This window comes from Lampetra planeri, chromosome 56 (genome assembly GCF_965212315.1).
Source record: "Lampetra planeri chromosome 56, kcLamPlan1.2.h2, whole genome shotgun sequence".
NCBI classification, from domain to species: domain Eukaryota; kingdom Metazoa; phylum Chordata; class Hyperoartia; order Petromyzontiformes; family Petromyzontidae; genus Lampetra; species Lampetra planeri.
Window position 1 is genome coordinate 1,148,934 of NC_136162.1, and position 26,200 is coordinate 1,175,133.

The window sequence follows — 26,200 nt, forward strand, 5'->3', positions numbered from 1 at the left end:
TGGTGAGGCCGAGTTAGTTGGTGGTGGTGAGGCCGCCTGAGTTGGTGGTGGTGGTGAGGCCGAGTTAGTTTAGTTGTGGTGGTGGCCGAGTTTGTGGTGGTGGTGGCCGCCTGAGTTGGTGGTGGTGGTGGCCGCCTGAGTTGAGTTGTGGTGGTGGTGAGGCCGAGTTAGTTGGTGGTGGTGGTGAGGCCGTTTGAGTTTAGTTGTGGTGGTGGTGAGGCCGTTTGAGTTTAGTTGTGGTGGTGGTGGTGAGGCCGAGTTAGTTGGTGGTGGTGGTGAGGCCGAGTTAGTTGGTGGTGGTGAGGCCGCCTGAGTTGGTGGTGGTGGTGAGGGCATCTGAGTTAATTGGTGGTGAGGGCATCTGGGTTAATTGGTGGTGGTGGTGATGGGCACAGCGGGTGGCGTGGCTTTGAATACATTCGTTGTTTAGGGAGGGAGGGAGGGGTGTTTGGTGGTGGTAGTAGTAGTGGTGGCGATCTTCACCCAACTCGAAAAAAGTTACAGGGAAGTAAGGGGGGGCTCGGTGGGGTGGGTGGTGAGGGGGGCTCGGTGGGGGGGGGGGCTCGGAGGTCTACGAGGGGGGTGAGGTGAGGTGAGGAGGTCTACGAGGGGGGTGAGGCGAGGAGCACGTGGCAGCGATGGCGCCAACAACATGGCGACGAAAACAACAACAACAACAGCCTCGACGGAGAAATCAACAGCGACGGGGTGGCACTCGACCGGCCCGATCGACCACCACCACGAGGCCCAAGCAGCAGCCCTCCACAGCAACAGCAGCAGCCGCAGCAGGCAACGCCGTCTCGCTCGACCCTCCCGCCGGCGAGGCTCTGCTGCCTCTCGAGAGTTGCATGTGTCCCGTGTGTCTGGACATCCTCGTGGAGCCGGTGACGATGCCGTGCGGACACTCGCTGTGCGCTCCCTGCTTCGCGCAGTGCGTCGAGAAGGCGGCCCTCTGCTGCCCGCTGTGCCGGGCCCGCGTCTCCAGCTGGGCCCGGCGGAGGGCCCGCGAGCCGGGCGGTCTCCTGGACGCGGCGCTGTGGAACAAACTGCGGGCACAGCACCCCGAGCGGTGCCTCAAGAGGATGCGGGAACGTGGTGACGGTGGTGGTGGTGACGGTGGTGACGGTGGTGGTGGTGATGGCGGAGGTGGTGACGGCGGAGGTGGTGATGATGATGGTACGGGGCATGCTGATTTGATGTCATTGGTTTGGTTTGGTGGTGGACGTGGTTGTGGTGGTGATGGTGGTGATGGCGGAGGAGGTGATGATGGTACGGGGCATGCTGATTTGGTGTCATTGGTTTGGTTTGGTGGTGGACGCGGTTGTGGTGGTGGTTGTGGTGGTGATGATGATGGTACAGGGCATGCTGATTTGGTGTCATATGTTTGGTCTGGTGGTGAACGTGGTTGTGGTGGTGATGATGATGGTACGGGGCATGCTGATTTGGTGTCATTGGTTTGGTTTGGTGGTGGACGTGGTTGTGGTGGTGGTGGTGATGGTGATGATGGTATGGGGCATGCTGATTTGGTGTCATTTGTTTGGTCTGGTGGTGAACGTGGTTGTGGTGGTGGTGGTGGTGATGACGATGGTACGGGGCATCCTGATCTGGTGTCATTGATCTGATCTGGTGGTGGACGTCGTGGGTGGTGGTCGTGGTGACTGGTACGGGCATCCTGATCTGGTGTCATTGATATGATCTGGTGGTGGTGGTGATGACGATGGTATGGGCATCCTGATCTGGTGTCATTGATATGATCTGGTGGTGGTGGTGGTGGTGATGACGATGGTACGGGCATCCTGATCTGGTGTCATTGATCTGATCATGTGGTGGACGTGGTTGTGGTGGTGGTGATGACGATGGTATGGGGCATCCTGATCTGGTGTCATTGATATGATCTGGTGCTGTTACTGGGATTGGTGGTGATGATGGTACGGGGTATCCTGATCTTCTGGCGTCCTTGATCTTTTTTACTGGTGGATGTGGTTGTGGTGGTGGTATGGCGAGCGGTGGCTCAGTGATTAGCACGCTGCGCTAAGAACACAGCAACCTGAGTTCTAAACGATAACCGACGTTGTATTTTACCAAGTAAGGCCCACTGAGCTATGTAGCTCTTTTTCAGAAGCGACTTGGCTCGCTAACAGCACTTGCCTCCGTAGCCTGTTAAGGCTATATGGGGGATCTTTGTCTTTTGGAGATTATAATGGTATGGGGCCTCCTGATCTCCTGGTGTCTTGATCTGATGTTGTGGTTGTAGTGGTGATGGTTGGTGGTGGCGGTGACGATGATATTACAGGTGGTCTGATCTTTTGGTGTCTGAATCTGATCTGGTGCTGGTCGTTGTTGATGAGATGATGGCTGCGGTGGTGATTGTGGACATGATGCTACGGGGCCTGGTGTCTTGATCTGGCAGTAGGGGAATTGATGGTGGCGGTGTTGGAGATGGTGGCGGTGGTGGAGATGACGATGGTGGTGGAGATGACGATGGTGGTGGAGATGACGATGGTGGTGGAGATGACTGGTGGTGAAGATAGTGGTGATGGTAGTGGTAGTGGTTGTGGTGATGGTAGTGGTGGTGGTTGTGGTGATGGTAGTGGTAGTGGTGGAGGTCGTGGTGATGGTGGTAGTGGTAGTAGTGGTGGTGATTGTGGTGGTGGTAGTAGTAGTGGTGATGGTGGTGGAGGTCGTGGTGGTGGTGGAGGTCGTGGTGATGGTGGTAGTGGTGGTGGTGATGTTGGTGTCTCCACGTTGTCCCCAGGGCCGCTGTTTCAAGCTCCCGTGCTCGTCAGTCGACCCGGGGAGGTGTGGCGCGAGTACCAAGAGCAGTACGAGAAGGTGCGGAGACGTGAGCTCACACACACTCCTACCACGTGCACCACACACACGTACCACACACACTCCTACCACACGTACCATACACACGTACCATACACACGTACCACACACACGTACCACACACTCGTACCACACACACATACCACACACTCGTACCACACACACGTACCACACACACTCCTACCACACGTACCACACACACTCCTACTACACGTACCATACACACGTACCATACACACGTACCACACACACGTACCACACACTCGTACCACACACACGTACCACACACTCGTACCACACACACGTACCACACACACTCCTACCACACGTACCATACACACGTACCATACACACGTACCACACACACGTACCACACACTCGTACCACACACACGTACCACACACTCGTACCACACACACGTACCACACACACTCCTGCCACACGTACCACACACACAAGTACCACACACGTACCACACACACGCACCACACACACGTACCACACACACGTACCATACACACTCCTACCACACACACTCCTGCCACACACACGCGCCACACGCACAAGTACCACACGTACCACACACACGTACCACACACACGTACCACACACTCGTACCACACACACGTACCACACACACGTACCACACACTCGTACCACACACTCGTACCACACACACTCCTGCCACACACACGCGCCACACGCACAAGTACCACACGTACCACACACACGTACCACACACTCGTACCACACACACGTACCACACACACGTACCACACACTCGTACCACACACACGTACCATACACACGTACCGCACACACGTACCATACACACGTACCGCACACACGTACCACACACACGTACCATACACACGTACCACACACACTCCTGCCACACGTACCACACACACGTACCACACACACGTACCACACACACGTACCATACACACGTACCGCACACACGTACTACACACACTCCTGCCACACGTACCATACACACGTACCGCACACACGTACCGCACACACGTACTGCACACACGTACCCCACACACACTCCTGCCACACACACGTACCACACACGTACCACACACGTACCACACACTCGTACCACACACACGTACCACACACGTACCACACACTCCTACCACACGTACTACACACACACTCATACCAGACACACGTACCACTCGTACCACACGTACCATACACACGTACCACACACACTCCTGCCACACACACGTACCACACACGTACCACACACTCCTACCTCACACGTACTACACACTCCTACCACACGTACCATACACACGTACCACACACGTACCACTCGTACCACACACTCGTGTCACACACACGTACCACTCCTACCACACGTACCATACGCACGTACCACACACACTCCTGCCACACACACGTACCACACATGTACCACACACATACCACACACTCCTACCACACATACTACACACACGTACCACACACGTACCACACACATACCACACACACTCCTGCCACACACGTGTCACACACACTCCTGCCACACACGTACCACACACACTCCTGCCACACACACGTACCACACATGTACCACACACATACCACACACTCCTACCACACGTACCACACACGTATCACACACATACCACACACACTCCTGCCACACACGTGTCACACACATACCACACACGTACCACAAACTCCTACCACACGTACTACACACACACTCCTACCACACGTACCACACTCGTACCACTCGTAACACACACTCGTGTCACACACACGTACCACGCACACGTATACCACACACACGTACACCACACACACGTACACCACACACACGTACACCACACACACGTACCACACAAACACTCGTACCACACGTACCACACACACACGTGCCACTTGGACCACACACACACTCGTACTACATGTACCACACATACCACACACACACGTACTACACGTACCACACACACACACACACGTACCACGTGCACTACACACACACACATGTACCACACACACACGTACCACGTACACCACACACACGTACCACACACGTACCACACAAAGACTCGAACCACACGTACCACACACACGCACCACTTGGACCACACACACACTCGTACTACATGTGAAGTATTGGAAAATGACGGCAGGAAACTCCTTGACGGGAACACACTTCTTTTATTAAATCTTGACTTGTAACAATACAACGCGTGGCCTCTCTTCTTCACACTGCACTTCTCTTGACTCAGGATTCTGTGCTGCCGGCTCTCTGTGCCTCGTGTAGACTCCGCGCCTCGGCTACACTCCTCTCTCGCCTCGTGTAGACTCTGCGCCTCTGCTACACTCTCCACTCGCCTCGTGTAGACTTTGCACCTCTCTCGCTGGCTACACCGTATGCATACTCGGCTCGTGCAGACCTTTCTCTCTCGCTGGCTACACCGTATGCATACTCGGCTCGTGCAGACCGTTCTCTCTCGCTGGCTACACACTACACATTACTCAGCTCGTGTAGACCGTTCTATCTCGCTGGCTACACACTATACATTACTCAGCTCGTGTAGACCGTTCTATCTCGCTGGCTACACACTATACATTACTCAGCTCGTGTAGACCGTTCTATCTCGCTGGCTACACACTATACATCACTCAGCTTCTACTCTCCATTACTCTCCTCTCCGGGCTCTATCTCTGCACCTTCCTCTTCATTCTTAGATGGTTCCACTTCTGCCCCCTGCTCCTCTGTGCATCACCTTATATACCCCTTCTTCCCGGGAGACGGAGCGGATGCGGACCTCAACGTCGGCCCCGCTCCTCAGTTACCCAATCCCCACGCTCTATCCCCACGATCCGGTTCCGCTCAGCGCGTGTTTCCACTCCCCAACCAATCACACCGCGCTGCTACCCGATCACTCCCTCTGGGCGCGTCACCGGCACACAGCCAATCAGCAGCACTACCCCCACCCGCGCACTGACGCCTGCTCCTCCCCGTCAGCGCGCGTCACCACACACACACCCGTACATACGCGCTGGCACACGACATATACACCCAGCGCGTATCACCACTACATCACCCCCTCCCACATAGCTCGCAGCCGGCCCGGCTGCTAACAACAACCAACCGCGACGATAAAACGACAATCAACAAAAAAAAACCCCGTAACCCCCCGAGTGTGCCCCGTAACATAACACAACAACAACAACAACAAGAATAACTATGTACAGATTGACAATGAACCCGAAAAGTCAACAATAACACGATACGAGCAAATTCGAAACGAACGCGCCCCACGTCCCTGCGACTACACGCAGTGACGAGGCGCTCCAACTGCCCCGACTCCTCACGAGGCAGGTCATGCAAAGTAGCACGACCTGGCGCGAGTCCGTCTGGCTGGTCCATCGTATGGGGCGGGACACTGACGACCGTCCGGCGGTTCCGGCTGCTCCAGACGGCGCGGAACGGGCCTGAAAGGGCCGGCCCCGCCGCGGAGATCCGGCCGCCGGTGATCGGCAGCTGTCAGTTCCGAGACACCTGGGAGCAGATCAGGCGAAAATACATGTGGATCAGGCAGAGACATTTCCCCCTCTGGGTCGCCGGTCACGTCACACGCCCGGCCATCACGACACAAGGGGAGGCCATATGGAGGCGAGAACGGTTTCAGTCGGGAGGGGTGAACGTACCACCGGCGCTTTCCCCACTTTATCTGAACGCACTGGGGCCGTGCAACGCGCACGACCTCCACGGGTCCCCTCCACGGTCTCAACAATTTAGGCGACGTAGCCAAGGGCGCCTGAGGGCAATGCAGCCAGGCCCTGTCACCTGGTTTCCATTCGTGCATGGACACCTTCCGTGCCCGCAACCGTTCATTAGCAATTTGGCGAGCCCGCGAATTAAGCCGCGCGGCCTCCCTCGCCTCTGTCAGCTTGTGAATATTAAACTTAATATGTTCTGCCAAATTAGAATTAGTTCGTGGAGCGGACAGGCCAAGTTGCGTTTCTATTGGCGGGTCAGCTTCCCGACCGTACATCAAATAGAATGGGGAAAACCCCGTAGCTGCATGGGGGGCCATTCTATACGCAGCAAGGACTCCCGGGACCTGCAGGTCCCAATCTACATGTGCCTCGCACACCTGCTGGCACAGCATGGAAGTCAAGGTTTTGTGGAGTCTCTCCACCATCCCGTCAGTCTGCGGGTGGTACGGGGAGGTACGCACCTTCTTGGTACCCAACAGATCGCACACCTCTTGCAACAATTTACTCGAAAATTTTTTACCTTGGTCGGTCAGCAGGCGTTCGGGAGCCCCTTTGTCCAGGACATAGCCCTGGACGAAGGCATCCGTCACAGCCGCTGCCGACTGGTTAGCGAGAGGCCACGCCATAGGCCATCGGGTAAAGTATTCGACCCCCACTAACAAATATTTATTCCCTCTCGGCGTGACTGGGAAGGGCCCCAAAATATCGAGTGCAACGAGCTCGTTGGTACGCGAGACCTGAATAGATTGCAGCGGTGGATTAGCTGCCACGGCCGGTGGTTTACGCCTGGCGCACTCAACGCACCCCTTCAGAATATGCACCACATCACTTCCCATTCCCGGCCAGTAATAGTCACGCTGAAGCAGGGCAAGCGTCTTGTTAACTCCCAAGTGCAAGAGGCGTTCGTGTGCCGCCAAGACAACCCTCCCCCTCACAGCGGAAGGCACCACGAGTGCGTTCCGCCGGGACAAACTGTCCCATTTCAATAACACGCCCCGCTCAAGTACATAGGAGCCGGTACGCTCCTGGTCCCCCTCGGGACCCCCAACCTTGCGGCGCAATGCTAGCAGCGAGCTGTCCGCCATCTGGAGGCGGCCCCATTCGCTGAGCGACAGCGAGAGCAGCGAGTCCCGACCCTGAGAGGCAGTGGAATCATCCCCGATCGGTGCGCCCGCTGTCGCAGCCAGTGCCCCCATCTCCCCCGCAAGCGTCGGTTTACAGCGCGCCGATCCCGACAAACACGCGCATTCATCACAAGGCAACAACCGCGACAAGCAATCGGCATTCGTGTGTCGCAACCCCTTACGGTACGTAGTCGTAAACTGATAGTCCTGGAGGACTTCCAACCAACGCGACAACTGGCCCGAGGGCTGGGCGACCCTCAATGAATACTGTAGCGCCGCGTGGTCCGTTCGGACTGTAAAGTGACGACCATAAAGATATGGCCTAAACTGTTGCACAAAAAAAACAATGGCAAGCAGCTCGCGACGGGTGACACAGTAGCGCTGCTCCGCCGGAGACAACACCCTACTACCGTAGGCGACAACTCTTTCGACACCCCCAACGACTTGGGATAGCACCCCCCCAATGCCCGTGTTGCTAGCATCCGTGTCCAGCAAAAAGGGACTGGCAAAATCGGGATAACACAAGGGTGGGGCACCCACCAAGGCGTCCCGGAGGGAGCGAAACGCGGCCTCCTCCTCCGGTCCCCATTTGAACTTCACTCCCTTCGCCGTTAGAGCGTGCAAGGGTTTTGCAATAGTGGCGAAGTGCTCAACGAACCGCCGATAATAAGAAGCAAACCCGATGAAACTACGCACGTCGGAAACGGACGTAGGTGTCGGCCACGCACCGACACAATCCGTCTTCGCGGGATCGGTGGAGATCCCCGAAGAATCGACAATGTGACCCAAGTATCTAACGGACCTACGAAGGAGGTGACATTTGGCCGGTTTAAATTTCAACTTAGCCGATCGCATTCGCAAGAACACCCCTCTCAATCGCCGGAGGTGTTCCTCAAACGTTTTACTGAAAACAATGACATCGTCCATATAAATCAAGCATGTATCCCACTGCAAGCCCGACAAAACCAGCTCCATAAGTCGCTGAAACGTCGCTGGAGAGGAGTGAAGTCCCATGGGTAACCGGTTAAACTGGAACAGCCCCCCTGGAGTCCGAAATGCTGTCTTAGGTTTCGACTCTTCGTCGAGCGGCAACTGCCAAAACCCCGATAACAAATCAAGAGTCGAAAAATAACGCGCACCAGACAATGCATCGAGGGACTCATCCATCCTGGGGAGCGGATACGCGTCAGCCACAGAGATCTTATTCAGGCGACGGAAATCAACGCAGAATCGCAGGGACCCGTCCTGCTTCTTAACCAGCACAATAGGCGCTCCCCACGGGCTAGAGGAGGGCGAAATAATATCGGCTTCTAGCATATCGTTAACAGCCGACTGAACATGTTCCTTCTCCACGGGACTCAGTCGGAAGGGATTTAGCCTGACCGGCGCCGCATCGCCCGTTTCAATGTGATGGTGCAACAAATCCGTGCACCCAATGTCATACTTATGTTTACTGAATACATCAGAGAATTCAATGAGCAACTCGCGCAGCGCACCCAACTGCGCCGCCGACAAATCGTCCGAGGCGGCACATAACGAATGGACCCACTCAAGGTCTTCCCTTGGCTCAACGTTCCGCGCGGGGCTCGAGCCCACCTGCGCAACCAACCCATCATCCCCAGGGACCTGCGCCGCGTGAGCCAGCACGGTGCCCTGCGGGATGACAGCTGGTCGCGACCCCGCGTTCAAAACCATCACAAACGGATCCCTGTCAGCCCGCACCAAAGTGTGAGCCACCGATAAATCAAGACCCCCGACAGCCTTGTTAGAAGGACCCAAAAGCATACTCTGTCCCGAAGCCTCTCTCACCCATGGTTTTCGCAACCGGAGGGGAATCAACATCTGTGAACCCGGGGGCACTTGCACTGTCTGCGTCGCCACCGCTTGTATCGTAGCGCACGCCATCCGAATGTCAGTAGGGCCCGTCAAAAATGAAATCCGGCGACCCGATGGCAGTTCAATGCATCGTTGATCGATAAGAATTTTAATGGGCATTTTAGCCAAAAAGTCAGTGCCCAAAAGACACGGAACTGCCAAAGAAGACGAAACGAAAACGGGTCCCGATAATTTGATATCTCCAATGCAAATGGACGCCCTAACCTGACCGATAATGCCCAACGATCCCCCATTAGCGGCGTAAAATGGCACATCAACTGGAAGCAGCGGACGACATTGGACTGGAAGAATATTATAAATGAGGTCCGATATAATAGTTGCCGATGCCCCCGTGTCCACTAACACCCTAATCTCAACCCCATCAATAGATCCCGTAACAACGGACGAACCCGCCGAAGCAGCCACAATTCTATGCCCCAATTCCGCCCATTCAATGTCTCCCTGGTCCCGGCCGAACCCCCCTCGCCGAACCGAATCCCCGAACCTTAACCGGCCCTCCTCCGCCGCAACGCGGCGTCCCATGTGTGCCGAATAAACAGGCCGAGCGTGTGAGGTGCCGCGACTTGCCGGGGATTGTAGAGATGACTTGGGCTCTCGGTCGTCGTCCAGCCGAGCTCCCATGGCGCGCTGCCGCGGAGCGCGGCACCCGGACGCCACGTGGCCCCGGAGGCCGCAGTTATAGCACGTGACGAGGGTCGGAGTAGATCTTGGTTGCTCCGACTTCCGGCCCGATCGCAGAGGCGACCGGGCCCCCGGCCTCCAGTCCCCTGGTCGTCCCGTGGCGAACGCCTCCTCTCGTGGGCTGACGACTTGGGGTTCGGCGACCACCAACCCCGGGGCTGCGACGACAGCAGCGTTGCAACCAACGCCTTGCTTCCGTTGTAGGGCCTCGTGCGCTTGAATACTCGTGGCGACTCTCAAAGAAGAAACATCAATGTCGTCAGCTGTGTTGATAGGGACCCCCAGGTCCTGCGCCAACTTGAGCAGCTGCTCCAAAACCATCGCGTCTTGGCCCTCCTCGTCCATCCGAGGGAACGCAGCATCAGCAAGAGCCAGCAACGCCGTGCGATAGGCCAGCGCGGTCTCCGTGGCCGCTTTCCGTCTTGCGTAGAACTGATGGCGGCACGTAGAGGGAGGCCCGTAGACCCTGGCCAACAACCCCAGCGCATCCTTCAGCGTGGAGCGGTCCGACTTCCGTGCAGCCCTGAAGGCCGCGAGCGCATCGTCGTCCAGCATGGCGGGCAATGCCCGCAGCGCCGTAGCATCGGACCACGCTGACATCTCTTGATGGGCCAAAAACCTTCGCTGAAATTGGCCCCAGTCTCCGCCTTCCGCCTTGAAGGCTGACAACGTGGGCAGGCGCTGCTGAAAAATGAAGTCATTCGCCTCGTGGTTCCTCTCCGCCTGTCCGTCGGTGTCTAAGATGGCGGCTCCAGCAGCAGACGTAAGATGGCGGACCCCCTCGCGCGCTGATGACGTCTATGCGCGCGCTTGGGAACCCACCACCACGTGGCGCTCGCCGTTCCCGCCAAAAGTAGGCCCAGGCGCAATGGCGGGAATCCCCCATTCGTTTTGGCGGGAATCTGCGGGGCGACCTTGTAAAATGTCCCCCACCGTCCCCGCTCCTCCCGACGAGCTGATCTCCGCCAAGATGGACGCGGCGGCGAGCAGCAGCTCCGCCAGTCGGGAGTGCGCCTCACGAAGCCCGGCGTCTGTCCCCGGTCGCTCGGCCGGCGCCGTCGACGGACCCTGCAGCGTGGGCAAGTCCTCTTCCTCACCCCCCGCCACCAGCGGCTCCGAGTCGTCCAGGTCTTCCTCGCGGTCAATCCCGTGGGTCCTACGGGTCTTCCTCGTCTCCATACTTGGAAGCCCGTTTCACTTCTGACGCCAGATGAAGTATTGGAAAATGACGGCAGGAAACTCCTTGACGGGAACACACTTCTTTTATTAAATCTTGACTTGTAACAATACAACGCGTGGCCTCTCTTCTTCACACTGCCCTTCTCTTGACTCAGGATTCTGTGCTGCCGGCTCTCTGTGCCTCGTGTAGACTCCGCGCCTCGGCTACACTCCTCTCTCGCCTCGTGTAGACTCTGCGCCTCTGCTACACTCTCCACTCGCCTCGTGTAGACTTTGCACCTCTCTCGCTGGCTACACCGTATGCATACTCGGCTCGTGCAGACCTTTCTCTCTCGCTGGCTACACCGTATGCATACTCGGCTCGTGCAGACCGTTCTCTCTCGCTGGCTACACACTACACATTACTCAGCTCGTGTAGACCGTTCTATCTCGCTGGCTACACACTATACATTACTCAGCTCGTGTAGACCGTTCTATCTCGCTGGCTACACACTATACATTACTCAGCTCGTGTAGACCGTTCTATCTCGCTGGCTACACACTATACATCACTCAGCTTCTACTCTCCATTACTCTCCTCTCCGGGCTCTATCTCTGCACCTTCCTCTTCATTCTTAGATGGTTCCACTTCTGCCCCCTGCTCCTCTGTGCATCACCTTATATACCCCTTCTTCCCGGGAGACGGAGCGGATGCGGACCTCAACGTCGGCCCCGCTCCTCAGTTACCCAATCCCCACGCTCTATCCCCACGATCCGGTTCCGCTCAGCGCGTGTTTCCACTCCCCAACCAATCACACCGCGCTGCTACCCGATCACTCCCTCTGGGCGCGTCACCGGCACACAGCCAATCAGCAGCACTACCCCCACCCGCGCACTGACGCCTGCTCCTCCCCGTCAGCGCGCGTCACCACACACACACCCGTACATACGCGCTGGCACACGACATATACACCCAGCGCGTATCACCACTACACATGTACCACACATACTACACACACACACGTACTACACGTACCACACACACACACGTAGCATGTGCACCATACACACATGTACCACACACACACGTACCACGCGCAACACACACCACACACACACACTTGTACCACACACGTACCACACACGTACCACACACACGCACACGTACCACACACACACGTACCACACACACACGTACCACATACGTACCATGCACACACACACGTACCATGCACACACACACGTACCACTCGTACCACACACACGTACCACACATACCACACACACACGTATTACACGTACCGCACACACACACATACCACATGCACAACACACACACGTACCACATACACCACACACACACGTACCACGTGCACTACACATACACACACATGTACCACACACACGTACCACACACACAAGTACCACACACGTACCACACACACGCACCACACACACGTACCACACACACAAGTACCACACACGTACCACACACACAAGTACCACACACACGTACCACACACACGTACCATACACACTCCTGCCACACACACTCCTGCCACACACACGCGCCACACACACAAGTACCACACGTACCACACACACGTACCACACACACGTACCACACACACGTACCACACACACGTACCACACACTCGTACCACACACACACGTACCATACACACGTACCACACACTCCTACCACACGTACCGCACACACTCCTGCCACACACACGTACCACACACACGTACCACACACACGGACCACACACGTACCACACACTCCTACCACACGTACCGCACACACTCCTGCCACACACACGTACCACACACACGTACCACACACACGGACCACACACGTACCACACACACGTACCACACACACTCCTGCCACAGTACTACACACACACTCCTACCACACGTACCGCACACACGTACCTCACACGTACCACTCGTACCACACACTCGTGTCACACACACGTACCACACACACGTACCACACACGTACCACACACTCGTACCACACACACGTACCACACACGTACCACTCGTACCACACACTCGTGTCACACACACGTACCACACACGTAGCACACACGTACCACTCGTACCACACACTCGTGTCACACACACGTACCACACACACGTACCACACACGTACCACACACTCGTACCACACACACGTACCACACACGTACCACTCGTACCACACACTCGTGTCACACACACGTACCACACACGTAGCACACACGTACCACTCGTACCACACACTCGTGTCACACACACGTACCACACACACGTACCACACACACGTACCACGTACACCACACACACGTACCACACACACACTCGTACTGCATGTACCACACACTCGTACTGCATGTACCACGCACTCGTACCACACGTACTACTCGTAACAACACACACAAGTACCACTCATACCACACACAAACACATACCACACGTACCACACACACGTACCACGTGCACTACACACACATACCACACACACACACCCTCGTACCACACACACACACCCTCGTACCACACACACACGTACTACACGTACCACACACACACACACGTACCACGTGCACTACACACACACACGTACCACACGCACACACCTACCATGCGCACCACACACACCACACACACACTTTTACCACACACACGTACCACGCACACACACACACTCGTACCACACACACACACTCCTGTACCACACACCCACATTTCTACCTCACATACCACACACACGTCCAATGCAATTCCCACAATATTATAGGGCATCAATGCGGACTTTTAAAACGTGTTTTAACGACGACAGAAAGATGGACAATAACTCGATCGGGAATACAAAGAATCTTAACAAGATTTGGAATGTATTGACTAGCCCGGAGATCGAACTTAATTCGTTCCAGAAGGCCATTCGAACACCGATTTGTTCGAACACCGAATACATTTTCCCCATAAGAATGAATGTAAATGACATGAATTGGTTCCAGACAAAATAAATCTCTCATTATAAAGCATTTTTACACGAAGTTTGCAGTAATTACATGCATAGAATCATACAAAAAAAATCAAGAAACTTGTGTATGGATGAACACCAAAAAAACCACTAAAATAAAGGAAATTACTGAAAAAGTTAAGGGACGATGTTTTGCGGGTCTGCACTGGGTGAGAGCTACGTGTTAACTGAGCCTCTCATATGGTAACAACCTTTGGGCAAGCGTCATGCACACTGGCCATACGGCGTACAGGTTATTTCAAGTTGCGATTGGCCATTCGACCTCCGAATTTCGTTCGGTTTCCGGGGCAAAAAAATGTTCGGAAATATCGTTTGAACGCCGATTTGTTCGAGTTCTGGTGCGTTCGATCTCCGAGGTTCTACTGTACAAACGATTCTTCAAAACCCATATTCTTAGGTAGGTAAAAAATTCAACTTAATAAAAGTAAAAAAAATCACGACGTTTCGGAGGCAACACAAGCTTCCGTCTTCAGGTGGAACAGTCACATCACGATAGCTGTATCAAGTGAGAGAAATTCCAAGAAAACCGTATTTGTATATATACTGGTTGAGGGTGGGAGGAGCCAAGGTAGGCCCTGAATATTATTTTTGTGAGGTTCGGTGCGGCTGAAGCACGCTGTTAGGAATGAGCCTTTGTTGTGTAAACCCCACGGCGACATGAACAGCACACGTCTGCACAGCGCCCCCCGCGCGTCAACGATTACAGAACACCGCCTACAACCGATTTCGATTTAAAGCTTTCGTGACTGCAGGGATTCATCTTCTTGGTTCTTTCGGTGAAGTCACGTAACTTTACCGAAAGAACCAAGAAGATGCAACCGACTCTTAAAAAAACTCCCCAGACTCAACCGACGCGCCCCGCCTGTGTGTTGGCGATCACAGGGCACGGTGGCAATGAAACGCGTACAGAAAAAGTAATATTTAAAAATACTTTTTAAAAACACGCTTTAATGAAATGTACCGTACGAGTAATGGAAGAACTCCACGACTCCAGGAAAGTGGCCCCGAAGTTTGCCACAACGTCAGGGACCGTGGTGATTTACAGCCAACGTCAGTTGAGCGTGGACAATTAGACCCAAGCCGAAACATAACATGTAAAAAAGATTGCTTACGAATTTTTTTTTTTTAATGATAGAATGTAGTATTGTCATCAGTATGACATAAGTATACTAAGTTTGCAGTCGATACCACATTGGGAAGTGGGTTAAAATTGCGTTACAAGATTTGAGGATATAACAACGACAACAACAGAGAGAGTGAGTTAAATGAAAGCGTGTAAAAAGATAGTTTAAAATTATTATTTTCATTTTTTATGATAGAATATAGTATTGTCATCAGTATGACATAACTATACCAAGTTTGCAGTCGATATCACATTGGGAAGTGGGTTAAAATTCCGTTACAAGATTTGAGGATACGACAACAACAGACAGAGTGAGTTCATAGAAAGCGTGCAAAACGATAATGTGGCTACCAACCCCCCACCCCCCCTCCCCCCCACCCTCCACCCCCCCACCCCCCCCACCCCCTCCGCCTGCCTCCCGGCTGCAGCTGCAAGCGGAGCGGCTGGCCCAGGACGAGGAGGAGCGGCGTCTGTCGGAGCGCCTCATTGCCCAGCTGGAGGATGAGCAGCAGCAGGAGCTGGCGGCCCGAGCGCAGCAGGAGGCCATGGACAGCGAGTTGGCTCACAGGCTCAGCCTCGCCAGGGTGAGACGCACGCACGCCGTCACACGCACACACGCATGCATGCACGCACGCATGCGTGTCGTACGCGGGTGTCGCTGATACGTACATGACACGCACGCACGCGGTCACACGTACGACACGCACGCAGGCATGCGTGTCGTACGCGGGTGTCACTGATACGTACATGACACGCACGCACGCACGCACGCACGCGGTCACACGCATGCGTGTCGTACGCGGGTGTCGCTGATACGTACATGACACGCACGCACGTGTCACACACGCGGGCGTCACAAACACAAAGATATTTTATTATGTTTTATTTTTATTATTTTATTATTTCCCTTCCACGTGACTTTACCGAAAGAACCAAGAAGATGAATCCCTGCAGTCACGAAAGCGTTCAATCGAAACAAAGGTCCCCCGTATAGCTTGAGCAGACTGTTGGGGCAAGTGCTGTTAACGAGCACCTATGAAGGCCGGCACGGCACACGAGGGGGTGGGGTGGCCAACACCACACCAGGACGCCTTTGTCTACCCAGTGGCGATGTTTACTCACCGCACCAGGTACTAATTCGAGGCCGAGTCGACCTAGGAGAGGCCCGGGACCGGTTCAGATAATCGTCCCTGGTGTTAGCCGTGAGCGGGAATCGAACTCGTGTCGCCGAATTTCGTAGCGCAGCGCTAACCGCCACACCACCACTCCCCGCACGCGTATTGGACAGGCACGTCAGAGGTCGCAAACGGGTTTTGATTCCTTACCCGTACCCGTACCCGGCCGCACCAGGGTCGCAAACGGGTACCCGTACCCGGCCGTACCCGTACCCTACCCGTACCCCCGGCCGGGTACGGGTAGGGTACGGGTATCGGGTACCCGATTGCGACCTCTGGGATGAAGCCATGTTGCAGGCGCGGGTGGGTTGATTCTAGGCACTTGAATTGTGAGAAGAGACAAGACGTTGGGAAATGAGTGACAAACTGTTAATCACCGGTGACTCACGGCCCACCCGTACCCGGCCGCACCAGGGTCGCAAACGGGTACCCGTACCCGGCCGGGTACGGCCGGGTACGGGTAGCCGGGTATCGGGTAGGGTACGGGTATCGGGTGCCCGGTTGTACCACCAAACTCTGGCTGCAGAGTTTGGTGGTACATGTTGTTTACGTCGTTTATTGTGAAAATTCGGTCACAGTTCCTATGACCACTGTTTCATTGCTTTTATGGCTTTATTTTGGTGATTTTCAAAAGTTTTTTGGTTTGGCCATGTTTGTTTGTTGTAGTACAGAGTTAGACTGATGGCCTTAATCTAAGTTGTCTTGTGGTTGTTGTTGTTGTTTGACTTGCATCCCACTGGGATTTTTGCACACAGTGTTGGTGTACGGTGCTTTTTCTGCAATATTTTGCTGTCTTTTTTTGGATTTTCTGTTTGCACATAGTAACAAATTCACTTTAAGATGTTTTCTTGTTCATGTTTTTGTTTTTTGTTTGTTGTGGTTGCACCCGATTCAAGAGCCGAATGGCTCACAGGGCTACACCTAATACATGAACTTGAACTTGAATCTTGACCCGTTCCCAACAGACTGCCTCAAGCTCTCTGGCTCTCCGCCTTTTATACCAACTTGCCACCGAGGGGCGGGGCTGTGTGGGATCACGGCATCCCCCCACAGCCCCCCCTCCCCACAGCCCCCCAGGGTGGTAACCGTTGCAGACGTGGATGTGGACACCCCAGTGTAACCGTCCGTTTCCGTCCCGTAACACCCCTACACATGCATACTTGCACACAGCGATAAAACCCACTCTTCGCAACGCGTGCAAAGCCCTGTACACCCCGCTGCCAATCAATGATTTTGACATTAATCATCGCTGGCCCCCGACCTGGTGGTCGGAAATTCCACATTACTGTGACAGGGCTCCGTCCATCCGTGCGTACTGACTGCCGCCCCCCCCCCCCACTACCCCTGCCCCCTGTGAAGGAGGAAGAGCCGGTGCAGATGTCATCGTGTTCCTTGATGAATCAGAGGTCGCCTTCGACGACTCTGAGTCCACGCACCCCGGTCCAGGAATCCACATCCGTCTCCAAGGGCATAGAGAGGTCAGTGGCTGACGATGACGACGACGACGATGACGACGATGTTGCCATTGCTGTGGTGATAATGGAAATGGCAACATTATCATCATCATCATATTGGTAGTGATAAAAACATGATCTTGGCAATGGCGTCATCACATCATCGTCATGGTATTGACATGTCAATGACGTCATCATAGTCTCAATGACGTCATCATTGACATCAATGTCATAATACCATGAGATTGTTGACATCACGATGATGTCTTAAAATCACCTGGCCACAAATGATGGCTTTAACGAAGTGGGCTTATCACGTGGAACTTTATTGCGGCCAAATACTCTAAACACACGTTGACTCTGAATGTGGAAGGGAAAAACCGGAGGACCCGGAGAAAAATCCACGCGAACGCGTGGAGAGAGAGAGAGACACGCAGACTCCTATACAGCAGGCGTCAGGGTCGTGATTGAACCCACGACCTCCTCCATACCAGGCGAGGGAGTTAACATCTCGCCATTGCGGCGCCCCTCATAATGATAGAGAGAGGCTGACTCAGAGAGAGAGAGGACGACTTAGGGAGATCTAGACAGAGAGGAGAGAGGGGACGACTCGGAAGAGAGAGGACGACTGAGAGCGATGTCACATCTCCGAGCCACTGCGGCACCCAATGACATCGTTGTCGCCGTGTCCCCCACCCCCCTCGTCGCTCTGTCTCCCGCAGGTTCCTCTCTCCCGTCCGGACACTACCAACGTCTCCATCGCCGCCCGTGCACCACCGCAGAACCGGACTGTCGCTGCAGCCAGGCACCAGTGCCGCCACCAGCACCATCACCACCGCCAGCAGCAGCGGGGGGAGGAGGAGGGAGGACGACACTCTCCACCACCACCAGCAGCTTCACCAGCTCCCTCACGGTAGCGCTCGCAGCAGCGACGACAGCAGGGAGGGCAGTACTCGGCAGCAGCAGCAGAACCTCCTGTGCACCAGCAGCAGCAACAGCCGGAGCAGCAGCAGCGAGGGCAGCGCTCGGCAACGGCGGCCACAGCAGCAGCAGGATCTTCTGTGTAGCAACAGCAGCAACAACAACAACAGCAGCAACAACAACAACAGCAGCAGCAGCAGCATCAGCAGAGAGTGCCGGACACAGCAGCCACAGCTCCTCCTGCACCGCAGCAACAGCAGCAACAGCGGCGGCAGCAGCAGTAGCAGGGGCGACCGCGCGAGCAGCGGGGGCGACAGCATCACGCAGGAGCTGAACCACTTCAAGCCCATCGTGAGCTGTCCCCGCACACCGCCCAAGCAGCTCCCGGACGGGCGCGTCCTCTCCCCCGCCCTCGTCAAGGCGACGCCCATCAAGCCCACCGCCGCCACCGTAACCGCCTCGTCGTCGTCCACCTCGTCCACCTCCTCCTCGTCGTCCTCGCTGCGAGCGGAGGCGCCGGTGGTGGAGCTGGTCGCGAGCGCGGGGCGGGCAAAGGGGCGCAGGCCGTGCCGGGCGCTGGCGGAGGGAGCCTGGAGGTCGTCGCGCCGAGCGCGGCGAGCGGACGACGGCGGTGACGGAGGTGGTGGAGGAGGAGGTGGTGGAGGAGGTGGTGGAGGAGGAGGTGGTGGAGGAGGTGGTGGTGGAGGAGGAGGAGGTGGTGACGGTTGCTATGAGGAGCAGGTCCTGCGGTCCAGGTGGCGTCGCATTGCGGAGGAGCGGGAGGCGGTTGCCCGCGGCGATGACGGTGCCGACAACGGTCACCGCGGCGACAACAACCACGATGATAACACCGGCGAAGATGGTGATGGTATCGTTGTCGATGGCGACGTTGCCGTCGCGGATGTTGAAGACTTGGAGCTGCCGCCCTCGCTGTTCCGCTGGCCCATGGCGCCGAGCGGATCCTCCGCGACTAAACACGACGGTGGCGGAGGAAGAGGCGAGCGGGGAGGGCCGGGAAACCACGCGACGACACGCGGTGCCTCGGGAGCCAAGCGGCACCTCCCCTCCTCCTCGCCGCCGCCGGCAAGAAAGACCAACGGTGGCGGCGGTTGCCCGCCGGACAACAACCGCGAAGGCGACGACGACGACTCCGAAGACGACAACGTCTTCCTGACCAAGCGGGCGCCGGCTGGAAAGCGGCCTCGCCAATTGGTCTCCCCGGTGCCCCCCGCCACCTTCACGGCGGCGGCGGCGGCTCCCGGCTCTCCCCCCTCGGCCCGGCAGGAGGAGTTGGTGGCGAACGTTGATGACTGCGACGCCGCCGTCGCCGCCTTAGCGAGGCGGCAGGACGAGGAGGACGAGGAGCGGCTGTTGCTCCAGGAGGACCGGGACCGCTGCCTCGCTCAGCGCCTCCAGCGGCAGCTCGACTCAGAGGCCAAAAAGGTCGACCGCAGCGCCGGCTCGGCCTCCGCGTACGAATTCCGGCGCCAACGCTCCTGCCACCTCACGGGGGCGGCGGGGGGGGCAACGGGGGCAACGGGGGCGGCAACGGGGGCGGCAACGGGGGCGGCTTCCGGCGGCAGACGGAGTCGGAGGTCGACCGGTGGGTCGAGGAGACGTCGGCCCAAGGAGGCCGTCGGAGACGCGCGGGGAGCGAAGGGCGGCCCCGGCAGGAAGAGGGCCGTGTCGGCAGCGGCGGCGTCGGCTGGGAAGGGCGGCGGAGGTGAAGGAAAGGTCGGGGGTGAGGTCGAGGGGGAGGGCAAGCGTGGGGGGGAGGGCATGTTGCAGGTGAAGATCAACAGGATTTTCCACAGGTGCCTGCCCGAGTCGAACGCATCCTGCTGATGAGGGCTTGGCCGTGGAGGTTAATTTCTGTCGATTTGGCCGTTTTTTTTGTTTTATCGATGTGTCGGTTTCAGAACGATGTGTGATCTGTCGTGTCGATTGGCAATTTTGTCGCCGGATTTTGGAATCCGTCTGTGGATTTGGAATGAGGCCGTCGGTATTGAATCTCGCGTCGATTTGGAAACGATCAGTAGATTTCGAATCGGAAGTGTCGAATTGGAATCGGAGCGTCGATTTGGAACCGATCTGTCCGTCGCTTGGCCGACTCGGAAATGGATTCGTCCGCTGCTCGGAACGGACGGATTGCGATGCTGGTGATGCGTGGGGGAGGAATGGACCGCTTGAGGCTTCCAGCGAAGGACATGCCGAGGAGAGGGGGGGGGGCCGGGGGGGGGGGGCAGAGCGATTGGTGAAGAAGTTGGGACGGTGCGTCTGCGACAGACGGTCCAGCACGAGGCGGCAGGACAAGCCCTGGGTCGGTGTGGCTGCAAAGTGCGGACGGGAACGCCGACCGAATCAGACAGTGAATGTAGCAAAACGTGGCGGTGGGCGGAATCATTCACCGTGCACACACAAACAAGACAAAGATCCCCCGTGTAGCCTTAACAGACTGTTGGGGCAAGTGCCGTCAGCGAAGAGCAGGAGGCCGGCACGGCACACGAGGGGGCGGGGCGGACAGAACCACGCCCGACCGCCTTTGTCTCCCCAGTGGCGATGCTCACACATCCCACCGTATTCATTTGAGGCTGAGCCGACCGAGGGGAGGCCCACGACCGGTTCAGATATAATCACCGTCGGTGGCCGTGAGCGGGAATTGAAAACTCGGGTCGTCGGCGGGTTCGTAGCGCAGCGCGCAAAACCGCTGCGCCACCACTCCCCCGCACCCCCACTCTTGCGTACACACGCAATGAACATTCTTAGGGCGGGGAATTTATTTCAAATTTTTTCCCTCTTTCTTTCCTCTCTCTCTCGCCGCCCACATCGGCTGTCGCGGCGGAATTCACGGTCCGGGAAACGATTGCACGCCCGCGCCGGTGTGTTTTAAACTCGCCCTGAGATCTACGACGGAATCCTTTAGCCGCTGCTTGGCACAGCGAGAACGTGGCGCGTTGACAGGTTTCTTTTCCAAAAAATCCCCGCACACAGTGAGCAGCTTTGCCGCTGTCCGTAGCGTAGATCGGGAAGTTTTATTTTCGGAGGAAATCTTTACCGCAGAGGAGGGCGACGTCACCCTTTGGCCCGCCGTGCGACTGGCAAATGAATGTAGTATTCGCTTATCGCTGCCTGCCCCGTTCATCTCCGTCGTCATCAACGATCGTCATCTTCATCGTCGCGGCCACTGCCTAGTTGTAAAGCGGAGAGGGGAGGGGGGAGGGGAGTGGTGGTGTCTGCCAAAAGTACCACCGACCGATTGACTCCCCCACAAAAGTGGTGCTCGTTTTTATCGTCTCCGGAGAGAGGTGATGATGGCCAGTGTCTGCTTGGCCCCCCCCCCCCCCGGGGCGGGCGCGCGCCGAAGGTGCCGTGGACGTCGCTGGGACGCGATCAACAACAGCGGCCTGCGTCTTCAGAACGAGCTAGGGGGACCCACAGCTCCGACACCTGATTCTTACTCCTCGTCAATTACTATTTTTATTCACAAGCCAAGGATGGGGCGGTGGGCAGGCAAAGTGTTTCTTAACGATCCGGGGAATGCGGTTATTGCACCCACCATGCAGAGTGGCCACTGTCAAGCCTGGCTTTGCCACTAAAGGGTGAAAAGAGCTTTAATACGGTTTTTTTTACGTAGTTGAATTTAGGTTTTGTCGTATCACAGATTACGTTATAACGGTCATTTGCGTGAGAGATCCTCACCATGTCTCGTGTTTGCAGTTGGGGTCCTTGCCTACATTGGAAAGTTTGGGCCAATTTGTGAAATTATTATGATGGTTTTGTTTTTCTTTCTCAAATGCAAGTGTTTGGCTTCACGTGGGAAGGAACCCACCACGATAGGAGGGGGGGGGGCGGGGGCCACACACGGCAATATGGACGGGGTGCGTTAACCCTTGAACCCCGGAGAGTGGCAACAGTGGCAGCAGTGGCAGCGTCGTTTGGGGACCGTCGAACGGCCCTGCCAACTGGGGACGACGCCGCTGATTCGGGGGCGGCTGGGCCCTCGAGGTGAGCCAGTGAGGGCGAAGCTTCGGTGCGAACTCGCGTCGCTGTTCACGACTTCAGCGTGGCCCTGCATTGGCCGAGGCGGGGTCGCCCAAAATGTTCGGAGGCACTAAACCCAACTCGGGTGGCGACTTTTTTTTGTTTTCTTCCTTTCCATTGCACAACCGAGCCGTGCCGGAGCCAGCCTGGCACGGCTCAGTGATATATTCACTGGTCAACACACTTTTTCTGGAATAAGCTATTCCAACGGTTTTTTAGGTAATTTTTTAGGGTGCCGATTCCAAATCTGGCATCAGTTTTTGTCTATCACATCAGGTTTTTGAGATATCAAATATTGCATTTGCAATAAAAACTGCGGAAGAAAAATATTAAATGTAGATATCTACGCAAAATTATATTATAAACACACTATCCTAAAAATACAGCACCATATTTTAACTCTAAAGCAGTCACTGACTCGCAACAACTTGCAATCATAAGTGACAGAGTTAATTTCGGGTAAAATCAATGAAAATGGGGCATGCCAATAGCATAAAAATGAGATGTGATAGAGCAAATCTGAGATCAGATTTGGAATCGGCACCCTGAAATTAGTCTAAAACAGCTGCAAAAGTCCAGGCCAGAAAAAAATGTTGTTTTGTTGTTGTTGACCTGTGTTATTTTTTCCACTGCCGAGCCCCGCCCCTGACGACGCGGGTGGTGTGACGCGGGGAGACACCATGTGGTTGCCACGTGACGGCCGGCGTCATTAGCCCCGCCTCCCTGGCCCTGCTTGGCCCCCCAAGCCAGATTCAGATGTCCTCTGAGGCAGAGGTCGCAACCGGGTACCCGATACCCGTACCCTACCCGATACCCGGCTACCCGTACCCGGCCGGGTACGGGTACCCGTTTGCGACCCTGGTGCGGCCGGGTATGGGTACGGGTAGACCGTGAGTCACTGGTGAGTAACTGTCACTCATTTCCCAACGTCTTATCTCTTCTCACAATTCAAGTTCCTAGAATCAACCCACCCGCGCCTGCAACATGGCTTCATCCCAGAGGTCGCAATCAGGTACCCGATACCCGTACCCTACCCGTACCTGGCCGGGTAGGGTACGGGTATCGGATACCCGTTTGCGACCTTGGTGTGGCTGGGTACGGGTACGGGTAAGGAATCAAAACCCGCTTGCAACCTCTGCTCTGAGGCCAGCAGCACATCGGCATTTCGACCTGGCTCGGTTCTTCAAACAGTCCCAATGGACAAATAAAAAAACAACAACACGATCCGTGTACCCATGCCGTGCTGGCAGAGCGTCGGTTCGGCTCACATTGTGACGGTCATGAAGTTGGCAGTCCGTGCAATCTCGGTATTGGTCGCCTCCCAGCAGCCCATGTGGTCTATGGCTTATTTGAAAACTCTGTGACCCACCAACCCTTGTGGGTCCAGACTCCCTTTACCAATGTTACCAGGAAGTCTGTGATGCTAATAAAGGATATTGTTACTTTAGCATCGACTGATTTTCATTGTCGCTTGAAAGTGAATTACATGCAGTCACTCGCCTCTCAAGCTACTCCCCTCCACGCACTCTCCTACCTCTCATCTCACTCCACTCCCCTCCACGCACTCTCCTACCTCTCCCCTCTCATCTCACTCCACTCCCCTCCACGCAGTCTCCCACCTCTCCCCTCTCATCTCGCTCCACTCCCCTCCACGCACTCTCCCACCTCTCATCTCACTCCACTCCCCTCCACGCACTCTCCCACCTCTCCCCTCTCATCTCACTCTACTCCCCTCCACACACTCTCCCACCTCTCTCCTCTCATCTCACTCTACTCCCCTCCACGCACTCTCCTACCTCTCCCCTCTCATCTCACTCTACTCCCCTCCACACACTCTCCTACCTCTCTCCTCTCATCTCACTCTACTCCCCTCCATGAACTCTCTTACCTCTCCCCTCTCATCTCACTCCACTCCCCTCCACGCACTCCCACCTTTCCCCTCTCATCTCACTCCACGCACTCTCCTACCTCTCCCCTCTCATCTCACTCCACGCACTCTCCCACCTCTCCCCTCTCATCTCACTCCACGCACTCTCCCACCTCTCCCCTCTCATCTCACTCCACTCCCTCCACGCACTCTCCCACCTCTCATCTCACTCTACTCCCCTCCACGCACTCTCCTACCTCTCCCCTCTCATCTCACTCTACTCCCCTCCATGCACTCTTCCACCTATCCCCTCTCATCTCACTCCACTCCCCTCCACGCACTCCCACCTTTCCCCTCTCATCTCACTCCACGCACTCTCCTACCTCTCCCCTCTCATCTCACTCCACGCACTCTCCCACCTCTCCCCTCTCATCTCACTCCACGCACTCTCCCACCTCTCCCCTCTCATCTCACTCCACTCCCTCCACGCACTCTCCCACCTCTCATCTCACTCTACTCCCCTCCACGCACTCTCCCACCTCTTCCCTCTCATCTCACTCCACTCCCCTCCACGCACTCTCCTGCCTCTCCCTCTCATCTCACTCCACTCCCCTCCACACACTCTCCCACCTCTCCCCTCTCATCTCACTCCACTCCCCCCCACACACTCTCCCACCTCTCCCCTCTCATCTCGCTCCATTCCCCTCCACGCACTCTCCTGCCTCTCCCCTCTCATCTCACTCCACTCCCCTCCACGCACTCTCTTGCCCCTCCCTATCATCTCACTCTACTCCCCTCCACGCACTCTCCTGCCTCTCCCCTCTCATCTCACTCTACTCCCCTCCACGCACTCTCCTGCCCCTCCCTATCATCTCACTATACTCCCCTCCACGCACTCTCCTACCTCTTCCCTCTCATCTCACTCCACTCCCCTCCACGCACTCTCCTGCCTCTCCCTCTCATCTCACTCCACTCCCCTCCACGCACTCTCCTACCTCTCCCCTCTCATCTCACTCCAGTCACTCTCCCACCTCTCCCCTCTCATCTTACTCCACTCCCCTCCACGCGCTCTCCCACCTCATCTCACTTCACTCCCCTCCACGCACTCTCCTACCTCTCATCTCACTCCACTCCC

General features: G+C 56.0%; 1 protein-coding gene across 1 annotated transcript; it reads left to right on the forward strand.

Annotated features, from left to right (window-relative positions):
- The first annotated feature begins 612 nt into the window (after window positions 1-612).
- Window positions 613-21,002, forward strand: LOC144735638 (uncharacterized). The gene is made up of 6 exons (XM_078618089.1): window positions 613-1,176; window positions 2,756-2,832; window positions 16,036-16,191; window positions 18,142-18,260; window positions 18,959-19,797; window positions 19,861-21,002. Exons 1-6 carry the CDS (start codon window positions 639-641, stop codon window positions 21,000-21,002), a joined length of 2,871 nt encoding a protein of 956 aa, XP_078474215.1. The 5' UTR covers window positions 613-638.
- The last annotated feature ends 5,198 nt before the right edge of the window (window positions 21,003-26,200 follow it).